Consider the following 22,238-nt stretch of genomic DNA (forward strand, 5'->3'; position numbering starts at 1 on the left):
CCTGAACCACCCTGCAGTCAGGTTGGCCCCCCCCGTTTTCACACTTAAGTGTCTGATGAGTGGCCTGATTTCCAAGCTAACAGCAGTTTTTCAGGGCTTTCAGTAGCACAAATGGCTGGTGAAAAGTACAAGCAGTATACATCCCCTAAATAAACTGTCCATCCAACAGAAAAAGTCCTACAAATGGCTGAAATCAGGACATCTTCAAAAATTCCCAGCAGGAATGGTAGGATCCAGCTATCTTTAATGCACAATTCAGCTGTCACCCAGGAAATGGAACTGGCACAGGCTCAGTCAGAGCAGGAGCTGCAGTTTGGAAGCCCCTGGGCAAGGCTGATGTCCCACAGTGTTACACATCTGTCCTGGGATGGACAAACCAGGCCTGGGAAGTGCCAGCTGAGAATGCATGGAGAAATGAGGGCAGAGAGAGCACCAACAGCAGCAAGGAGACAGAAGAGAAGGAAACAGCTGGAAGGGCAACTTTTTAAAGAAGGAAATCTTCACTCTAAGGAAAGATTTTGGGATTTCAAGGTGTTTTGCTTAAGTAAGACATTACACTCCCATACAGGTTTGGCAGAAGTGGAGTAAAAATTAAAAGGATAAGCAGTTCCCCAAAAAGGATCAAAAGTAACAGGGTGTTTTAGTACAAGAAGAAATGTGTCCTGTGTTCACCATAAATAACAGCAGGAGAGAGCTTCCTTGAAACAGCCTCTAGAGTACATATACTTAAACCCACTAAAGTAATATCTCACTTCAAAACAAAACCTAAAAAGCCCATATTGAGAAATTACTACTATTACTGTATTATTAACAAATATAATCATGTTGCTATCAAGCCTAAATGTTTAGAGCTAGCAGATTCCTGTCACCCAGATGAATAACTATCACTGAGCAATGAGTCACTCTCCTACCTTTGGAGGATTAAGAATAGAAATTTGTCTTTGTCCAACCAGGCAGATTGGGCTACTTCAGAGAGAAAAGGATGGATGGCACTCAAGTCTAAATCTCAGCTCTTTAGAAAGGACAATAATATTTACCAGAATATTTACCAAGATTGTCAGAAGCAGGATTAGGCAGCACTGCAAAGATAACAAGAGACTGTACTGTCTTCAAGTTTAAGAAACATTAATTCTGCCCTTTGAAAGTACTTCTCATAGGACACTGAAGCCACCATGTAATTTTAAAACAACCATGGAAATCACAGTCAATCATTTTCCTTTTTGATAACTGTAGAGTACAGTTGGGGAAAAAAAAATAAAAAAGCACCATGTACTACACAGCAGCCTGATGTCAGTCTGTTCAATGTCACAGTGAGTACAGATCAATAGCTCTCTGCTTCTGAAAAGTTTACAGCATTCTTTAAAAGCCATGGGAAAAAACTCACCCAGTTTTCAAGCTGACCAAGGCATCTTCGACTCCTTTCTGGTTGAACTTGGTCATGTAAAGGTGCATATCAGGGTAGTTGTTTCGGATATTCCTCTCAGTGCTTCCATTTGGGACCGTCCCAAACCGAAAAGGAGGTGAATAATCATGTGGCCTTTGAAACTAGAGATAAAGGGGATAAGCAAAGAGTTTCAGCCATCCAAAATATGAAGAAGGGCAATTTCAGGTTGAAAAGGACAGAAGCTGTGTAAGTTTCCTCAAATTTCTTCTAGGCAAATGCTGTGGGTCAATTCAGGTCTATTGTACCAGAAACTGTCTGTAACTGAAAGTAATCTACATCCAGAGTAAAACCAGCTCCATTTTGCCACTCAAATGTGACTCTCCCCCATGCTTTGCACTACGGCAGGACAGCAGAAACTGGAGCAGATCCTCACCTGCCAGCATCTCTCTAGGGAACCCAAACACACTGGTAAACTGCAACCAAAGGAAAAGAGTATTTTTTTTAATAGTCATTTTCACACTTCCATCTCAGTTGGGACATTGTGATTCCCCATCAGGAAGATGGGAAAAGGATCATCCACAGTCCTCGAGAGGGAGCCCAATGCCCCAGTCCTGGAGGGTGCCAGGGAGAGGCAAGGTGAGGGAGTTTCCTTCCACCCATGACTGGAGGGGAATAAAAGCTCTTTCAGCCCCACAGGGGCTCAGCAACAACACAGCTTGATATGAGAAGGGCTTCTGGAGCTCTCACACCTATAATCCTAGTCCCTGCCCATCCCTACCATTTAAAACTATGAACCATTTGCTTGAGGGCAACTTTATCACTATTGCATCAGCACAGATGAACCAGCCAGGGGTTGGTCCATCTGCAAAGGAATGGCAATAGTTCAGGGCACATTCAGGTTTCACACTTGGCACTCCTTCAAATAATCCCACATAAATTTTTTGCTAAAAATTATATATGCACCTCTTCAACATCTACCTTTAAAATCCAAGTGAAATTTTTAGGATTAAAATGTCTCTTTAAGAAACAAATGAGAAAGGTCATTCAGATTAAAAAAACTATTGGCTAATGAGGAAATTGAATTGAGCATTGATAAAAGCAGCCACCCGTAAATTCTGCAGTAAAATGCACTCTGTTTTTATTGTTGAACTTAGAAGAGCAATCTATATATCCTGTGCTGCAAGAGATGCCTAATATTTATACAGCTGCTGATTCCTTTGGGGCTCCATATGAAATTTTTCTCTTTTTAACATTTGGTCTCAGGGCATCAAGAATTCCCAAGATCCAGTGCCAATTTGCAAAGAGAATGCAAATGGGTTTATACAAAAACTGGGAGTATTTTCAATTCCATCAAACCTTGACTGTGAAATTATTGCTGCAACATAATTTTCTTGTTTCAGAACTACAATTAAATGCTTCATTTTAATTAAGTATATTTTGACAGAGCATAAAGGAATGAACTCTATTTTTCTCTATTTGTTTAGCAAATAGATGTCTTACTTTCCTCATTTTCCCTTTTCAGACTGTTTAAATTATAACTTTGCTACTACTTTTACACATAGTAATTGACCCATGTACCAAAATTACACTGTACACTACTCATGACTCTTAGTCTGTATTTGCTATCTCCCTGAGTTTATTATGCAGCACTGAAACAAACCCTGCTTTTAAATATATGTCCAGAGATTGTACTGATATAAATGTAGCTTACTATCAACTTTATTTAAATCTAGAGATAATGTATCTCTGATGTATTGAGATGGCTTCATGTGTCTCCTAAATTTGCCATTCAATAGAACTGGAAAAAAATAAAGAAACACTGTCAGTTTCATGATCTGTAAGATTTGCTTCTCCTTCTATTGCTGGAATTTCTTGTGAATTCAGCTGTGGTGAGCATTCTGCAAGCTCAGTTCCCTGCATGCCAGGGGAACTGGGGGAATGCCAGGGGAATTGGGGGAACATGGAGTATTCTGGTAATTTCAAAATAGAGTTTGGTTTTAAACAGTCTCACTTTTCAAGAACATTCATATGAATCTAGGATGTTGGGAGGCATTTCCTCTCATAGGAATAGTTGAAAGAATTAACACATCTGCTCAAATTGAACATTCATGGAAGACAAAAATATTTCAGCAGAAGGATGAATAAAAAGCCCAAGTTCATTCAAAAGTCACAGAGTTAAAATGCAGATTAATAGTTTCAAACCCCATCTACAGATTGAAATTTCTTGGCACCAACCAACAAATTTTACCACTCACAAGGAGATTATTTTTTGAAACCATGATCTGCTACTACTGCCTGCTCACAGACTACTTGTAAAGAAGAGGTTTAAATCTTTTTGCTAATACTGTGCTCATATCTGAGGTGAATAAAGGCATCAATAATATTAAACTTTTATTCCATGAACTGCCATGTCCTGGAGAAGCACACAGGACTGTCACTGTCTGTGACTGCAGCCCAGATCTATGTGGCAGACAAGAGACAAGGGGAAAAAAAAAGATCAAGGCTCTACATGCATTCATTTTCCCTGAAGTCCCATGACGAGAAACAAAATATATCATGTTGGCTAGGAAATAATTTTCTTCCTAGACATTTAATGAAATGCTAATCTTTTAAATCATGGATGAAATTCTTGAACTGATTGCACAAACCCCTTTTTTCAGCCATAGTGGAGAGAGCTATTATTATTCTGAAGAGTGACCGACTTGTCTTTGTCTCCCCCTGCTCTGCCACCTGACAGAACTGTAGCACATGGAACAGAACTCCAGTCTTTTGCTTTTGTTTCATTTTTTCCATATGCCTTAATAAAACTGGCAATTTCATTAAGTCAGCAAAGTGATCTTTCAGAAACATTACATACTGACTTAATTTAAAGATTTACTTGCTTGCCTGAAAAGGCTGGTGTTGAGAGCAGCTGTTTGTTATTGTTCTGCAGTTTTTCAAGGAACCATGGGAAACACTACTAAACAGTAGAAGGCAGTAAATAATCTCCTGCTGATAGCAGGAATTACAACTCATTTGGAGTGGCAGAAGAACCCATTCCTTTCCTCTTTTTCCAGATGGGAACCTGGCATTCTGACTTGTGATCCTCCAAAGATCCAGCTCCCAGTCACCCCATAGGAACTGGGGGTTCCTGTGACCCCCAGCTGGTTCAAGGCAGGGCCAGCTGTGCCTGCCCTCGCTCGGGAAGCTCAGTGAGGGTTTGGTATCGGGCAGTGCTGAGGGCTTGGGCTCACAGGCTCTCCTCCCCTGCCCATCCTTTGGCTCTCTGCTGTCTCACAGGCACATCTCGGTGACTGCACAGCTTGTCCTAGGGCACAGGAGCAGGAAGCCAAGGCTACAGAACACCGTGAATCTTGCAGAAAAAAGGAGCCTGTAAGTGGCTTCATTAAGGTTTCCTGTTAAGGCTGAAGAGAAGGTGCTGGACGTGAGGCAATTCTTATGTGTGGCTGAACCCCTGCAGATCAACACTCCACAAAACAGTTTTGTGCATGGCTACCTCCCCTCCTTTAGCAATTTTTTTTCCTCTTTCATTGCATGAAATAGGCACAAATGGTCTCAAAAGTACAAAAGCCACAAGTTTCAGTCTTTGCTGGATACTTTGGACTCATTTTCTGTACCTTTTTATGAAGACAAAGCTTTTGAACATCTATTACATACACAAGAATGTCAAAATATAATTTTCCTTTCATTTGCTGAATCATTTGAGTTTATGAACACCCACCCCTCCCAGCTCCTGAACACGCTGTGCCATGTACTTCTGGGTGACACTGGTGACGTGGCATCCACAAACTCATTAGCAGCATTTCAAGGGATGAGGAAACTATAAGGAGGTCTTAAAGCACTGAGGTGTAAATAACACATTATCATCACATCAGCAAATTCTGGTGAGCCAGCTGATACAGTGCAACATACTTCCTGAATGGGACAGCATTGAATGCTGAGGGTCAGGCTCAAAGGGGATTTTTCCTGATTTTTCCATCACATGGGGACAACCCAGTATCTCTAACTGGAAACACTTTATTGCACTGGCAGTATAGAACTGACACAAGAGATTGACTTCTCAGGTGTCGCAGTGGGAAAACTGGGAGAAAAGAATAACAAACTGATTTACCAGCCCAGAAGTGGGTTTTGGGTTTTTTATTTTTTTAAAAAAAAATCGTTAACTTTTAGGCATTAATTATTCAAAACTGATTATACCCACATTTCTGGCCCTTGCCTATGACTGCTTTGCTTCCTGCAAGGGTCAGAGTTCTCTAGTGAACTGTACAAACATGGCAAAGAGGGGAGAAAAATAGTTTAACATCAATCAGATTACATTCCCATAAATTATCCCAAATTATTTGATTTTTTTAAAGAAATCTCAGGATTGAGGAGGAGGCAAAAGCTATGTATGACAAGGAGAATATTCTGAAATAGTTCATTGCTCTTCTAGACTTCTAACTTGTTGAATTTAATCAGAAAAGGCATGGATTATCTCTATGTGCTTCAAGCAAAGTTTGAAGAACCAAAAAATAGAAACAAAGGTGGCAGATCAAATAAATGATCAGCAGACCACACAAGAACAGATGGTATTTTCTGATTCAAGTATTTTTCTATTTTTATTTTGCTTTTTGTGGAAATGAAATCCTACTTAGCAGTCAGAATAGAAAAATGACAACACTGAGGAAGTTTTTAGCCAAAAGCTACAGAACAAGAGCTGACATTTCCAGTCCCATGGCAAAGCCAGGAGGGGAAGGTGAGGGTGCAGAGTCAGAGCTGAGCCCCACTGCTGTGCCAGGTGCAAATCCTGCCAAAGCCAGGGGCCCAGGAAAACACTCCATTCTTTCTCACCAACGGGAGGAAGACATTTCTCAAATCTTTTTTTCATCCCCAAGAGAGAATGCATTAATCTGTCTCTTCCAAGAATATTGTCTTAAAATAGAGGGATATTTAATAGACTTCATGCTCTTTGAAAGGTTTTGTGACAACACAATTTAATGAAAACAAAACTATTATCATTTTTGTTTCTTTCTATCTTTCCTCTAGCCATGCTTTCTTTGATATACCAGGCAATCAAACAAAGGCTGGTCATAAGAAGCAGTTAAAAAAACAGACAAGGCTGAGATGTTGCCTTTTGGTTTGGTTTTAGTAAAAATTTCCTTTCTTTTCTGTCCTTTGAGAAAAACCCTTTGTGAAGTTGTCCCCTGGGCTATACTGTATTTGTATATTTCTTCTTAATGTCAATATTTAGTTTCATTTTCAAACAACTGGGCACAGACAAAAGCATTCTTCAACTGTCTTGTGCATATCCTTCACAATAATTTTGCAAATGGTCTTTTTATTTTAATATATTACCGATATCCTACAAAATTTTTTTAGTTTTTTATATTGGTGAGGCATTCTTTTTAACCAAACACTAATTGATTTCTATCACAAAATAAAGGTAATTTTTGGCTAATGCAGCTACTTTTGAGTAGACAACCCAGAGATTTTGAAAACAGAGTGATATTTTGATATTTTGGGTCTTAGGTTTCTTAGTAAAATTTGCACTTGCACTCAAGGAAATCATCCAGTTTTAGTTCATTATCTTGCTCAGAGTTTTTATCACAAAATACAAATTTGTAGAAGGATTATGGAGAATGGACATTGACCTCTTTTGAGTTGAATACCTACCTTTTTATCACTCAGCCCAGTCACTTGGTCAACAAATTCCTCTTGAATCATAAAGGCAGCTAAGTTGGCAGTGTAACTGGCCAGGAAAATGACAGCAAAGAAAGCCCAGACCGACACCATGATTTTACTCGTCGTCCCCTTGGGGTTTTGCACGGGCACAGAGTTGTTGAAGACCAAGCCCCACAGTAACCACACTGCCTTTCCAATGGTAAAGGATGGTCCATGGGGATCTGCAATTGCAAAAAGCAGTTAGCTCAGCTGCAGTTAAATTAAACCTTGCCAATATACCGTGCAGGGATAACCCATCGGTCCCAGAGATGTGGTTAGAAAATACCTCGGTATATAGTCACTGTACTCCCAGTATAATCACAGGATTTACCATAGGTACCCTCCATTGCAATGACAACGATTTCCACATTTTCAAAACAGTTCAGCATTTTCCTACGTGGCATATGGCTTAAAGTTTTTAAGATGAAAATGGAAAGCATAGGTTTGGAGGAGAAGCAGGCTGGTATGTCTTCTGAAGAAGAAATCTGCCACAGTGTTGCCCTGTCAGTCTTCTGTGCCAGCAGACATGTGAAATGGAAAACTGGAGGTTTAAATCTTAATGATTCAATTCTAGTACTTTTCTTACCCAAATTATTTTTATCATCTCCAGTCATCCAACATTATGCTTTTTGAACATTATGTAAGCATTTTTAAGATCAAAGTGTGTGAATGTGTCACCTACTTTTAATCACCTTTGTACTCAGAGCATGAATCAGAAAGACAGAACAAAGGAGCTACCTGTATAGACATGGAATTTAGAGCAAGCCAGGTTCTGGGTGCTTCACATGTTCAGTCAGTTCTGTGGCTCCAAATGTGTTGACATTGCAGGTAAACCTCTGTCCCAGCTAAGCCATTCTGTAATTTTTGTTATTTCTGGTTTTGGTCATCTTTTAATTCATCCCAAAGCTGGAAGCGGCCAGCACGCTGCCCCAGGCTCACAGGGGGCAGAAGTGGATTAACAATGTCATTATCCACTCCAAAGGCCCCATTTGTAGAGCCCTGTGAGAATCAAGGGCAGTTATTCTCACCCAGCTCAGTAAGTACAATGCAATCACACATTGCTCATCACCCAGACTCCCTGTACCCTCAGTGAGAGAAAAAGGCCTCCCCTGACTGTGACTCACTTGGCCTACTTATAATTATCCTTTTTTCAGTCCAATTGCAATTTAGTCAATAAGCTCTGATACAGAAGTCTGTAACTTTATCTCCTTCCCTGCCCTGTCCCTTTATCCAAGGGGATGCACATTACAAATATAGATTTAGATATTCACTTAACTATATTTTAATAATAATTCAATGATTCTTAAGACAATTAAACCCTAAGTGGGTATACTCAGTGCATATTTTCCTTTCAGTAGAAATACTCTCTAGTGCAGTGCAAATATTTCACAATGCAGTCAAAGCTCTACATCTTAGATTATGCTCTATTCTGCAGCAGCACTAGGAAAATAGAGTGCAGTAAAATAAACACAACGGAGCTGACTTTTGGTTTATGAAGCTACCTTCTAGACACATTAAGGACTGAGCTGGTACAGGGATAATGTGTGTTTTTCTAAGCAACAGTGTTACAGAAATTATATGCCAAGGGATGAATCTAAAGTTCTGTTTATGCCACTGGAAATTATATTATCACTGAGCTTCATCCTGCAAAAAATGCCTAGGGAAATGAGAGGAGATAATTTTTTTTATTATTATTATTATTTTATTTTTTTTAAATGCAGGGTTGAAATTAATAGCAGCTGGATTTGTAGCAAGTCTTTGGAGCTAAGCTGGGATGGTCTAATGCTATAACATATCTTTGTAGCTGTAAGTACACTAAATAATCAATTCAGGCACATGAGGTGGCACAGAAAAGAACAGCCAAGTCCCTGGATCCCCAGTGTCTATATTCACCTTTGATTTCCCCTCTTTTAACACAGTGTTTATTTCAGACAGAGGTTACACATTTATTATCTTATTAAAATGATAACATCATCTGAACATTACACAAATCCACTTTTTCAGGGAACAAACCATTGTCTAGAAGAAAACATTTCCTTTTAATAGCACCCAGAACTGTGCTCACCAAGCTGGAAGATCTCTTGTTATGAAACAAGGCAAGAATGGTTTAGAAATTTAAAAAAAAGGCTGCGCTCTCAAATGTCAGTTAAGAAATGGGAGGATGAGGGCATCGTGAGACATGGAATGCTCACTCTTGAGTCAAAGTGCAGCCTTCACTGAGAAAGAGTTAATACAGAGCTTGTGTGTTTGGAAAATGAAGGTTCTGTAACCAAGGGTGCCACACAGAAAGGAGTGATGCCCTTCTGCCAGGGGCCTCATTTCCAGGCTAAGAGTTCATCTGACTTTTTACAGGGACGATACAAAACTATGGACAATGTAACTGCTATTTTTCAAATTGTCCAGCAGACCACAGGATTTTAGGTAACTTTCTCTGAACTGGTCATGAACTCGTAATAGTCAGGAGCAGAACATATTTCACTGCTTTCTGAAGCTGACACTTCACAGCTGATGCTGTGTACTAACCAAACACTGTCTGAATAAAACTCTGATACCACCTACCCTGCTCTCTGTCTTTATTCCATTGAATTGGAATCATAAACATGAGCATATGAGCCTTCAAGAAATCATACTTTAAATTAAGAACATAAACAGTTTCATAGATAATTTCACTGTTTTATTCCTATGTTATGTTTATTTGAAAAGATGGAGAGCCAGGGATAGGAAATATATGATTTTTTTATAGACATGGAATTGAGTAAAATGCAAATCTTACCTCTGCCTTGTGCTAAGTTCCTGTTGTATCCTACAGGACTAAAGTACTCAAATATAAAGACAGCCATGGCAGACACGATGAGAAGCATCACAAACATCATCACCCAGACAGAAGCACTAAAAGGCTCTGCAGCAAAACAGACAGGAGAAACAGCAACACAGTTCATTAAACCAGTCACAGCACAAGAATTCTAATATCCTTGCCTAGGCAAGCCCACCAGCTTTCTCTACACCAGCTTTTTCCAACAAAAATGCTAGCAAACAACTAAGCAATATATAATGAACTGCTGTTAGTATATATAGACAAAATCCATAAAGTCAAAAGCTTAAATGTAAGTTGCAATTAAGAACAAAAGGCTGCACACTTTTCTTTGACACTGAGTGGCACATAATTGGTGTGAGTCGCTGCTTATTCAGTCCACAATAGATACAAGTGCTGTGTCTATTCATCCTGCATTATATAAATTTATCAGCAGAATGGTCCGACCACTGTGACTGTGTTTCTGCAAAGAAAAAGCAATTAAGCATATGTTTAATACATTTGGTAATTCAGGGAAGTAGACTTCTCTCTCATTTTCTATCCAACAAAAAGTGTTAGAGGAGGAAAGATAAATACTTGGTTTCAGGATTGTTTTCTCTCTGTGCTTACTTTTATTTACCCACAATGAAGATGATGTTTTTATCAATTGCAAACACATCCTTTTGAATGTCACATTTTCATCTGGGAGCGAATTACTGAAATCAAAAGGGTTTATGGAAAATTGGATGTCAGTTTGAAAGACAGAAGAACCATAACTAAGTAAAAGAAGTAGGCTGAAGCATAGAGCTAAAAGCAGTTTCAAATACCAGACTAAGCACTAACTTTCTAAAAGGACTCAATATCAATATCAAATATCATCTTTCCCAACCACAGATTCTCTGTCATTTCAGGAATCCTTGTGGCAGCTGCCTTTGTACAAGGATATCTCTAAGAAAGATTAGCATGGCAAAGCAATATCTCTTTCTCAGGCCAGTTTATCTGGGGCACTTTAGATCATAACTTGTGCAAATAAAGCAAGTGTGAGCTTGCTCTGAAGTGTGAGGAAAAAAAAATCTTAGTATCCTATTTAGGATTTAGGACAGAATCAAGACACACTTGAAATTACAGAATATTAGTGTATTCAAATGCTTTGCCTGATTTTGAAAGCCCAAGAAGTTCCTCTCTTGTAGCTTTTTCATTCTTTGAATTTAAGATTAGAATCACTGAAACTTTTTTCCTTGCTGAAGGAAAGGACAATGATTGAGAGCTGAGGTCTGCTAAGCCAAACAGCCCAATCTGAGCTTTGCCCAAATTCAGATGATCATTCAGGATAAAATGGAACGTAAAAATTTGTGTCCAAGCATAGAAAACTCATGAGATCTTTGCTCTGTTTTCTTCAGAAATCTGGAATTTAGACAAGACCAAATAACAAATAGCCCCAGTGGTGATTTTGGATGTTAACTAAAAAGGCAAAGCAGGGACATTTTAAACAAAACTGTTTTCCTCTTGCAAAGGAGTAGTATTTTTTCAATTAATTATTTTATTTTTAAGATGGCATGTTCTTTCAAGTACTAAAATTATTTGTTTGGGAGAGAATGGTAAGTTAGGAAAATAACAGAATTTGTAGAAGCCAGAGAAAGATCTATGTAGATGCAGTCAGGGAAGGGACATTATGTAGCCAAATACAGTCTAAAAAATATTTTCTGAATTCAGTTAGTAACTGGATTAAATTGGAATTCATGTAGAACTACTATAAAATTTTGACAGCATTCTCACAGAAGAAAGCAAGGCTGATAAAATCCTTATCAAAAGCAACAGTGTAGAAACAGCAATGGTAATTTGTCAAATCTAAAGAAGGCAAAGGGCAAAACAAGCCAATGTACAAAAGTGAGCTATAAACAAGATTTTAAGCAGAATTCTCTTTAATAATTTAAGGAGTCTGGTAATGAGGTGGAGAATTAATAGAAGCAATAGGAAAACAAAAAGCTACTTGGAATAGCAAGCAGTAAGACTGAACAAGTACAAAATTAACTGAATAACAAAGTCGATCTTCCTGTCTTATCAGAGATCCAATTACAAATTCAGCACAGTGCTTTGATTCTCAAAGGACAGATAGGGAACTTCCCTCAGGCAAGCAGCAGGTTTTAAAGGAATTTTCAGTAAAGCTACAATATGGCAGAAAGAAAACTAATATATGACTTGTTAGTGTATCTTTCAAATGACTGACAACGGAGAATATCAAGCAAAGAAAAAGATGTCTTTGAGTCCTACCTCCCACCACCAAAAACAATACATAAGGAATACATTAAATAAAGAGGGGCATAAATTTTCTATTCCATCAGTGTCTCCAGAAAAGAAAACTGACCTCACCTATGAACTCTCCCTCTGAAAAATATAGAAATGGAGATTGAAGGTTTCGCTTTTTTTATTTGGTTGTTTAAATTAGTTGAACCAAAACTCCAAAGAATCATTAAAAAAAGTATTTGTAGATCTAGTACATGTGATTTCTAGTACAATGTGAAAATGTTTTAATGTGGATACAATTCTCATTTGAAGGAGACACATCAGAATCAGAACATGGTAAATAATGAGGAAGAGCCCGTCACAGCCTCTCAGTGTTACTGAGAGTTACTCAGATCTATTGGACACAACAACTGACTGGAAAAATATAGTCACACAAAATCCTGGACTTGTCCACATTCATAGAAACAATTCACAAACCCAGATCTTTCAGGAATTGTAATCAAGTGCTATTCTTTAAAAATAATATTGTATTTGAAAGATTTTTAAAAAATCTCTTAACAGACTTACGTAAGATGACTCTATTCTCAGACACTCACTTAATTGAAAGAAAATCAGTCTGTGAATAAATTCAGTTATCAGCCTGATAGTATTTTGCAAGGCAAAACATTTTACTACTACGCACACCTCATCAAAATACACAGTCAATTCCAGCAAACTGGCAGCTCCATCTACGCCTGAAAAAAACAGAGCACACTTCTGGGAGCATAGACTTGATTTATTGGTGCAGTAAATCAGATTTCTTCAAAAGTAGAGCTATTTTAGAGAGCTTTATGAGAAGGGGTTATTTTTGTTTCTTTTGAATTATATACACATCCAACTAAACCAATAACATTAAATGCATTTTAGAAATCTAATAACTCTGTTGCTCGTGAAAAATGCAAAAGCAGCTTCTCTTTTGATGATGGCTGTAAACAGGTTTTTCAGACAGAAGCAAAAAAATCAACTGCACTTGCACTTTAAAAACACCCCAATTCTTATCTCCAGTGGTCATTTCAACATGCTGCAACTGCAGATTAAAACATGAACTTTACTACTCAGTGATTCAAAGAAATGAAAAGATACTCTCTGAGTATTTTCATTACAAGTACAGTTTCTTGCAATTTCACTTTAAAGTCTTTCATTCATACCAAACATTAACAAAATCTACTCAGGTATCACCACATTTGGAAAATAATTTGTTTATTCACTGTGTCATATTTACTTGCATCATCTCTGTAATGCTTTTTTATGGAATAGATATGAGAAGCTCTGTGGTTAAATGATGATTATTGTGTAAGAAAATTCAATTATTTGCCTGCTTCTATGTGACACTACACCACTCTGCCCTTCAATGTCTGTGAGCAACTTCAGGGGGAGTGAAGAATTTCCACTTAGCAATTTAGAACTGGCCTCACTGCTGGCCCAATGGACTTGAACATTCTAAACTGTGCCCCAAGATATCTGGAATATACTGATTTTTTATTTTTCTACTTAATGGTTTTAGTGTCACTATTCCAGTACAAGATATCTTTAAAAATAGTGGCCCCAAATACATTATGAAGAAAATAACAGCATTCTGGGCACTTCTGAACCACCTCATGGCTCATTCTCTTTTCAGCTTCAGGTAAATTCAGGCCAAACACTAAAAGGAACTGTAAATACTAAAAGAGGAGAGGGAAATAACAGAAGGAAAAATGAACAACTGAAACAAGAAGCATGCAAACAAAGAAGCACACAGTCTTTGTTTCTTTATATCCCACCTCCTCTCTGCCCAGCCTTTCATTTCTTTGCTGTATCTCCACTGTTCAATGGGGAGAACACTCAGCTCTTCAGTGAAGTGGTGGGGTGTTCAGAAGCCAGAAGTAGCGATTAAAACTAGCTTTAAATTGTATCTAAAGATAAGGAAGTTGTTCTTCCACTCTACAATGAGTTTGTCAATTTTTTTGTGACTATTAAAAAGACATTAAACACATTATGATGGGCTAAACAAGCATAAGTTAGTTTGTAAGGAAGCAGGGTTGAGGATGTAATTTTTCTAACTGAAGATTTTAGGGGATTCTTTTTCATATTGAAATCCCTGACATTGGTTTTCACTTTCAGCATCCAAAACCAACAGCACTGTGTCCATGTGTTAATGAACATGTTAATCAGCACATCAACACAGCAGAGACCTCTTCATGTAAAATTCAGAAACTTAACAGAACTGTGTTAATGTACTACATACCTTAACACACAATTAAATCTACCAAACTCTACAGAAATGCCATCAGGTTATCTGGATGGATTGGAGCTCATACCTAGGAAAGCAGATGGTGAAACTGTGCCATTGCTCCGTGACACCATGACACTGATCCCAGTCTCCACGAATGGCACCGAAAAATCAACGACTTCGGAGCGCTCCTCGTTGATGGTGAGGGAGCCCACAGCCATCACTGCCCGGTGATACACCACCTGATCACAGGGACAACACACCACACACGTCAGCACAGGACACCTTCTTCCTCCAGAGCAGCTCGACCGCACATCGCCGAGCCCTTGCCTAGGAACTCTTTTACCTAAAAGAGAACTTACTTCACCAATCATTCCATTCCACACGTTATTGACTTTTTTGCCATGCTTCCCATTCGTCACCAAGTACAGGTCATATGTGAACTTGACAGTTTTTGACAACTTCTTCAAGATATCGATGCAGAATCCTTTGCAGCACTTCTTTACGTTAGTTCCCTCATTAGTTTTGTTGCTGTCAAGAGAGAAGACACACATAAACACTCCTGCTGGGAAAAACAGAGGCAGCACAACAGTACAGTACAGCACACTGTGAAACAACATTTTGCCACTCCTGTGAGTGACCATGTTTTTCCAAATCAAGGGAAAAATAACCCACAGGATGCTTTTATAGCTATATGGTGATTGCAGCTCCTGCTAATCATAAGAGAGCTGCTTGCTGAGACCCAGAGATAACGTTACCTCACACGACATCCTTCTGCTCCAGGACCCAGCCTCACGCACTGCACTGCCCCATCAAGACATACAGCCTGCTCTTACTAATCTCTCTCTTAGGATTAGATTAAACTTTTATTACTTTTACTCTCAAGACATCAGACTACGTGTCATTTAGCAATTAAAGAACATGTAAGCTATAAAAAGGCACAGCAGTTCACCGTGCTGGATATGGATGCATCTTCTCAAAGTGCGACTTTCACTCTCCTTGTCCTTTCACTTCGGAGAAGGTGAACTTCAGGCTGTCTTTAAGTGCAAGGATGGAAGTTTTCTCTTCATCTTTTTTTTTCTGTAATGTTAATTTTGTGACCTCTAGAACCTTTCAATTGACACATCCTCAGAGGGCAAGGCAGTATCTTACAGTCTTTGGAAGAATTCAAAATTAAAATAAAACTAGTTTAGAACTTAACCAAGTGCAGTTATGCAAAAATAAATAAATAAATAGATTCTCCAGACTTCAGGAAGCATGTGCACAAACATTTAGCATCCTCTGGAAATCTTCAGAAACATGCATCATATACCCTCACACCTTCTCAGGAAAAATCCTGTTATATTCAGTTCATAAATACACAGACCAAGGCGTTCAGCAGGTAAAACACAGCTGACAAATGTACAGAGGAAACTCTTCCACTGATTTCTAATGACTGCACCAAAGTTATGGAGCACTGAAAGAAGGGGACTTTCTTCTTGATGCTAAGTCACAGTGGTACTTTATGCTGGAATAGTTTATTCTATACCAAATTTCAGCATAAACTTACATTTTCATTAGGAGATATTTTCAAATTGTTACAGACTAATGAAAGTAGGCATATCTTAACATAACTGGAAACAATTCAAAGAGGACTCATTAAGATAGTCTCATTTTGGAACACAATCTTCTTCCATGTGACTGAAAAGGGCTGATTCTCATTGACTTTGAATTTACTATAAACTTACTCTCTTGTTAATAACTGAATGTGACTTACACGTGTATAACCAGAAACACACAACTTTTTAAAAAGGAGGATGTGCAAAGAGCACACCACGTGGGAAAGGGAAAAAGACATAGGAAGCAAAATATTGAAGGAATAGCAAAGATATGGAGAAGGCAGGAAGGCAGGCAGGCAGGCAAGAAGGCAGGAAGGCAGGCATGAAGGAAGGAAATAATTTGTGAGAAAACAAAGGACTATATTTTGCAGTCAGGAAAAGAAAAGTGTATTTACTCACTTAAGTTTGACAAATTTCCGGCACGGCACCGTGTTCTTCTGGCAGCTTTCCATGAGAGGATCCACATCCTCAACAATGACAAAGGGAGCCTCCTCCAGGGTGACAATGCTCAGGTGGTTGTCGTCGGGGTCGCTGTCGGCGAAGGAGCTGTACCTTGGCCACACCGAGTACTTGAGGCTCAGGGAGTTGTTCTCCCACTTCCCCACCTGAAAGGCCAAGATCCACAGATCTGAGAGCTGCTTGCTGGTGTTTGACCCAGGGGAGCCAACATTACATGGGCTGGCACACAGGCACACGGCCAGGACAGCTGGTTTGGGGGTTTTGTTGTTAAAATTACTTTAGAATTCATTCGTAATTGCATGAAATGAGAAAATGCACAGTGGTAAAGATAAATAAGGTAACGTTATTTTAATAGGCAACTCTTTTATACAGACTGGATGTCATCAGTTCACACTAACTGGATGTCATCAGTTCACACTATCTGTCACCCAGCATTACATGCACTGAAACTTGATATTCAGCATTTCTATTTGAGCCAGAACAGCAACCAGATACTCTATTGGTAATCAGGACCCATTTGAAGTAATAAAAAAGTATTAAAAAAAAAAAATAAATCAACCAACCAAACCCCACAAACCCCAAACAAAAACCCTAACGCACACTCACACCTACACATCCGACCGATAACCAAAATATCACAATTTCATTTCTGTATCTTCCCAAAGAGAAGAATCTTCTGTTTTTATACAATGAAAAGCCATTGTAAAAGCCTTCACCCAGGCTTCCACTGGAGCCAGACCAAACCACATTTTTAGTATGAATTTCTATTAGAAATAGTTCTTATTAGAAATAACTATTTCATCCTGCCAACTTTTGGGTGCATTTAAGAAGGCAAACCCCACCACATATGAAAACTGCCAGCTTATTTACTATTATAAAATATCCCTTCTAAATTAATCCACATTTTTTTCCATTTCCAGATCACCAGAAGGAAATTTATGATTTAAATATTTTTGAGTCTAGTATTTCCCTCCTCAGATTAACTACTTTTTATCCAGAAATCTAATTGCATGTTTTATCTGATGACAGATAATATAAATGAGCTAGCAATCCACATAATTTATAACCTAATGCATTTTAATAATTCTTGAGTTGCTTAAGCTAAACAAATGACAACATAATCATAAGACTGTTAAAATATTTCTTTTGCAAGGAAAATAGTGGGAATTAACCGTAAAATATGAGACTCGGGTATTTAAATTTGTTTTTTTTAAATTGTTACCTATGTTCTGTATTCTAAAAACTTGAAAGTTAATCACAAAAATTCCCAAAGAACATGATTTATACCCATTCCTATTTAGGGAAGCCTATAAGCACATGACCTTTGCAGTTTCCTTTCCATCCTGTTTATAAGTCAAGATGTCTTACTGAACTTTAATGTAGGAGGCAGAAATGTCAAATCTCTACTCACTTAAATTAGGAAATTCAAAACATCTCAAGGGAAGTAGGAATTCTCACTTAAATCAATGGGAATTGTACCTATGATTACTGTGTATATACATTTCTAGTATGAAATTTAACCAAAACATAGTGGACTTTAGGAGAAAGGCTAGTTCAAACATGGGGAAACAATCTATTGATTCTATAAATAAACCAGTTTAATTGTCAAGGTGTGGTGCGTGGTGGCAGTGGCAGCAGTGTGTGCTGGCTGACGTGAGCTTGCACGGTGTCGTCACAGCCCTGAGTACGACATGGAAGTGGCCATCTGGAATGGGGAGGATTCCAGCCAGCCCAGGAGCTCAGACAAACACCAAACGTGCCAAGGAATACGAGGGATTTCAGGAGTGGAAAATGTGCCCGAGCATTTGCCTATTCCAAGCATGGAGAATAAAATGTGATGGCATTTCTGGGGTCAGGGGCAGCCCTGCCTTCCCAAAACACTTGCTGCAGGATGCTGGGAGGAGGCAGATCCCGAGGCACATCCCTCTGCCACCTGGACACCTGGTCCTACCAATAACACAGCGATTGCTGTGGTATTTTTAACAGAAGAACACCAAAGTTGATGATATCCTGATACCACCATTTCTGGTATTCTTTCTACTTCAATGGGAGCAACTCCATTTTACTGCTCGGAGGAGGATACAGCCAGACACATTTAAATACCTGGATCTGGGGAAATGCTAATTTCTTTTGATAGCTACATCTATGGAACTACTGTGTTGAGGTAATAAACACAGTAGTATGTATTTGTAAAACAAATATTTTTGAAAAAGAATATTCAAGTTGAGGGTAACACATTAAAAATGCAAACATGCTCCATTACAGAACTGTCAAAAAGTTCATGCATATACATTTACTGTACTATAAACAAATGCCACAAATTATCCAGAGACTTATGAAAAATTTCTTTCACTTCTAGTTACACTGATAATAAATATGGGTTTGATCCCAGAGAAATACAGAAGGTAACCTTCACTTGAAAAAAGGGCAATAGAAACATTTTTGGGACAGATTATTTCCCAAACCATAGAAATCCTCATTTACAGCCAAAGGAAAGGAAATTACTTTAAAAATACGGTTTCAACAGTGCATCAAACCATTGATTCACTACTGTAGGTGCAAAACTCATCTTCAAGTAGAGACATGCAATAGTACATATAACCATTGTATTTCTTTTGAACTTGCACATTCTTTCCTATTCTCCCCTACTTCACATGCAGTCTGGAATATTCCTCCTGGTTTAATCTCTACAGGATGCAGGAAGGGAAGGGGAAAACAGCTGAGAGCATGGAAGAGCTTGTTTGAAGTCAGACTAAGTTAGCAGTCACAAGGGTACTCATCTCATCTCCTCCACTGGTGCCTAAAGCACCCCACATCTGACTCTGGCACATGTGCCTTGACCACCCCGTCCAAGCCTCATTATCTTTGTCAGATTGCAGCCAAGGAGAGTGACAATGAAGAGTTTGGTGTGTTTCTGCATGGCAGCCAAAGGCAGAGACCTGCACAGTTACACATTTCTATACCTCAGAGCTGCATCCTAAAGTGTCTAAACAATGTAAGGATGATTGACACAATCCTGCTCACACACCTTCACACAGGCCATGGAAGCAGAGAAAAAGAGCAGGGCTGGATCCTGAGCAGAGCTTCCCCGTGTGCCAGTGTTGGCACAGAAAGCGAGTCTGTCACACCAGCATATCTCACCAAAAACAAACAAATACCTCGGTTCTGTCACCCTCCTCCCAGCAGATGGGAGCTGTACACAGCACACACTCATCACCCCTTTGTAAGAAAAAATGTTACATGACAACATGGATACTAAATGCACTCCCAGGACTACCCAGCCAAACCTTTCAAAAGAGAAAGATTTTCAGGGATGTTCCTTTTACATTTAACACACATACGTTGCAAAACATATTTTTTGCGCTGTCCCAGTTAAGAAAATAGTGCTGAGCAAATACAAAATCCAGTCCAGCTTGCTTTATTGAAAAACTATTTACTACCATTTTTTCATTACACTTTTCCACTTAAAAGGAAGAGCTACTATGGCAAGCTTTAAATCAATAACTAAAAAGCTGAAATAGAGTTTGTCAGGTTAACAATAACAGCTGCAGAACAAAGCACAAGAGCAAAACCCTTCCTCCAGACACAGCATCTGCTGTACACCTTCTGCTGTACACCTTTGTCACTTCCATGTTTCTGAAGGTCCATATTTCCCAATGGCACTCTAAATTTAAATGACAAAATATGATGCGAGCAGTTCCATATCTTATTAATAAGAAGTGTTTTACAGTCCTGATAGGTTTGAAGACATCCATTTAAAGACTTTGAAGTTTTCAAAATTTGCTGTAAAATCTCATATGGGGAATGCAAATGTCCTGCTCTTCCCTCATGGCTGCTGCTGACGCCATCAGGAAGGCACCAGTCCTGTGACCAGCAGGGCTCCAAGGAAAACACAGGACCCAGTGAGATTATAAACAAACAGGAGGAGAAAGAAAAGCTACCACCTCCTGAAGCCTCATTTTTCAATAGGAATTATCAATTAGGACTCACCAAATCCTCAGAGGCTGGTACGGTTTTGGTTCTGGGCAACGTCCCAGAAAACCCTGTGCAGTGCCAGAGTTCAGACTCATGCCAGAGAAGCCATTTTAAGAGGTGATTATGTCACTAGAAAGGAAGAGAGCTAAACAAATTGACAGCTCCCTCCTCCACCTCCCACTGGGGGCAGATTTTTTGTCACCTCTGAACTCAGTGAAGACCTTACAGCTCTCCAGAAATGCCCAGACAGTGAGGGAGAGCTGCCCTAAAGCCTTCCTGTTCTCTGTTATATAGGTGTAAAGAACAGGGGCAAAGAACACCACCTCTGCTTTCCATGGGAGCTATGATTCCTTTACAGCAGCAAAGAAATGGGATCCTCCTTGGGAATACACAATTTAAGAAATGCTGCATAATAGTTGGTGCAATCAAACAAATCAGCAGAGTAAAGGTCAAAGGAAAGGCCTTTAGGCTAGGCAAAAGCTCACTGATACAGAAACAATATGCAATTTTCAGCTGACAGTAAGTGTCAGGATAGGCATATTTACAGGAAGACTAAATACAAAAAACAACAAGGATGGAACACAGGGAATGACAACCCAACAGATGTTAAAGAGCACGCTGCTGCTTCTGCTATGGGCAAAAAGAATATATCACATTACAACACACAGCTACTGACAAAAGATACCCCAGCAAATAGATGATTAGCTCAGGCAAATTCATCTGTTCTAGTTAAAATATCTGCATTTCCACACAAGTGTTAGGGAATGTCTATCATGAGACATGAGGATTCTTCAGCTGCCATGACCCTTGCTCAAATCAATCGAGATTTCACAAGAAATTACCATGGAGCACCTCACTGATTTTTTTATGCCCGCAGTACTCTGACAAAAAGCTCTGTCAGAAATCTGCCTGTGTTAGGTTTCTCAGCTCCTGCCCAGTGAAGTCAGCTCCACAGTCAGATACAGGAGCTGTCTTTTCTGGGCTATGTGATGGTGGATGTTGGTAGCCAGATGGAGCTCTCCGTGAAGACCCTGGTTCATTTATTCCAGGCAGGAATCACGCACCCTCTGCCCACTCCTTCCTACTTAGATACAAATGTGTACAACCCCACACAGAGATTGGAAACCTGGCATATGCTCCTTAATCAGAGAAAAATCAAGTTCTGCATTAAATCCTGCATTGGTGGAAAGTCAAAGATGTCAGGCTCTGTTTAGAATAAACCTGGATGTAAGTAATAGTACTTGTTTAATTAGCAGTTGTGCCATGTAGCACACAAATTCACCCAGAATAAAGACCACCATGATAATTTTATCTGTATCTACCTGGAGTATCAGCAAAAATTGCTCTTAACCTGGAACTCATCTTTACACATGGAACACACTCATGTTTAAATACAGTCTTCCCCACCTCACTTAAAATATGATACACACTGCTAATTCAACTGCCTACTTTTGCCACTGGTAATCATATTCTAGTATATGATGTTAATATTAGACTGATTTGATTTATTTCCATATTAAAATATCTATTAGAAAAAAAAAAAAAAAAAAGAAAATCCAGACTAGCAGACTGTGAAGTTGGCAGCTCAGGGAAATTGATGGGCCAGGTGAGACAGGCAGGTCCCACCTCTCTGAGGTAACATGAACAGGAGCTGCAGCTGGGGCTGCTGAGCCTCTGAGGGTTGCTGAGCACTAGCACAGTGATCCTGCAGCACTTCAGTGATACTAACACTGTTAACTCTGGTAAATTTACCAAGTTTCACTTTAACAAGCACATTAAGCTTGTCTTCTTAAAAATCTCTTGCCTGAGAACAGCATCCCCTTTGCCTGTCAAGATCAG

At 39.1% G+C, this 22,238-nt stretch overlaps 1 protein-coding gene across 2 annotated transcripts in view; it reads right to left on the minus strand.

Moving 5' to 3' along the window:
- Positions 1–22,238, minus strand: part of GRIN2A (glutamate ionotropic receptor NMDA type subunit 2A) — a 163,161-nt gene that overhangs the window by 37,013 nt on the left and 103,910 nt on the right. For both annotated transcript variants that reach the window (XM_005522881.3, XM_088063911.1), the window contains 6 exons: positions 16,365–16,570; positions 14,730–14,898; positions 14,456–14,609; positions 9,858–9,983; positions 7,037–7,266; positions 1,385–1,545 (listed from right to left, as the gene is read on the minus strand). In XM_005522881.3, the coding sequence (XP_005522938.2) occupies positions 1,385–1,545; positions 7,037–7,266; positions 9,858–9,983; positions 14,456–14,609; positions 14,730–14,898; positions 16,365–16,570 (1,046 nt within the window). The remainder of the gene's footprint in view (positions 1–1,384; positions 1,546–7,036; positions 7,267–9,857; positions 9,984–14,455; positions 14,610–14,729; positions 14,899–16,364; positions 16,571–22,238) is intronic.

The sequence above is a fragment of the Pseudopodoces humilis genome, chromosome 18, assembly GCF_049639895.1.
Source record: "Pseudopodoces humilis isolate 2021_Gansu_Grassland_sample_001 chromosome 18, ASM4963989v1, whole genome shotgun sequence".
NCBI classification, from domain to species: domain Eukaryota; kingdom Metazoa; phylum Chordata; class Aves; order Passeriformes; family Paridae; genus Pseudopodoces; species Pseudopodoces humilis.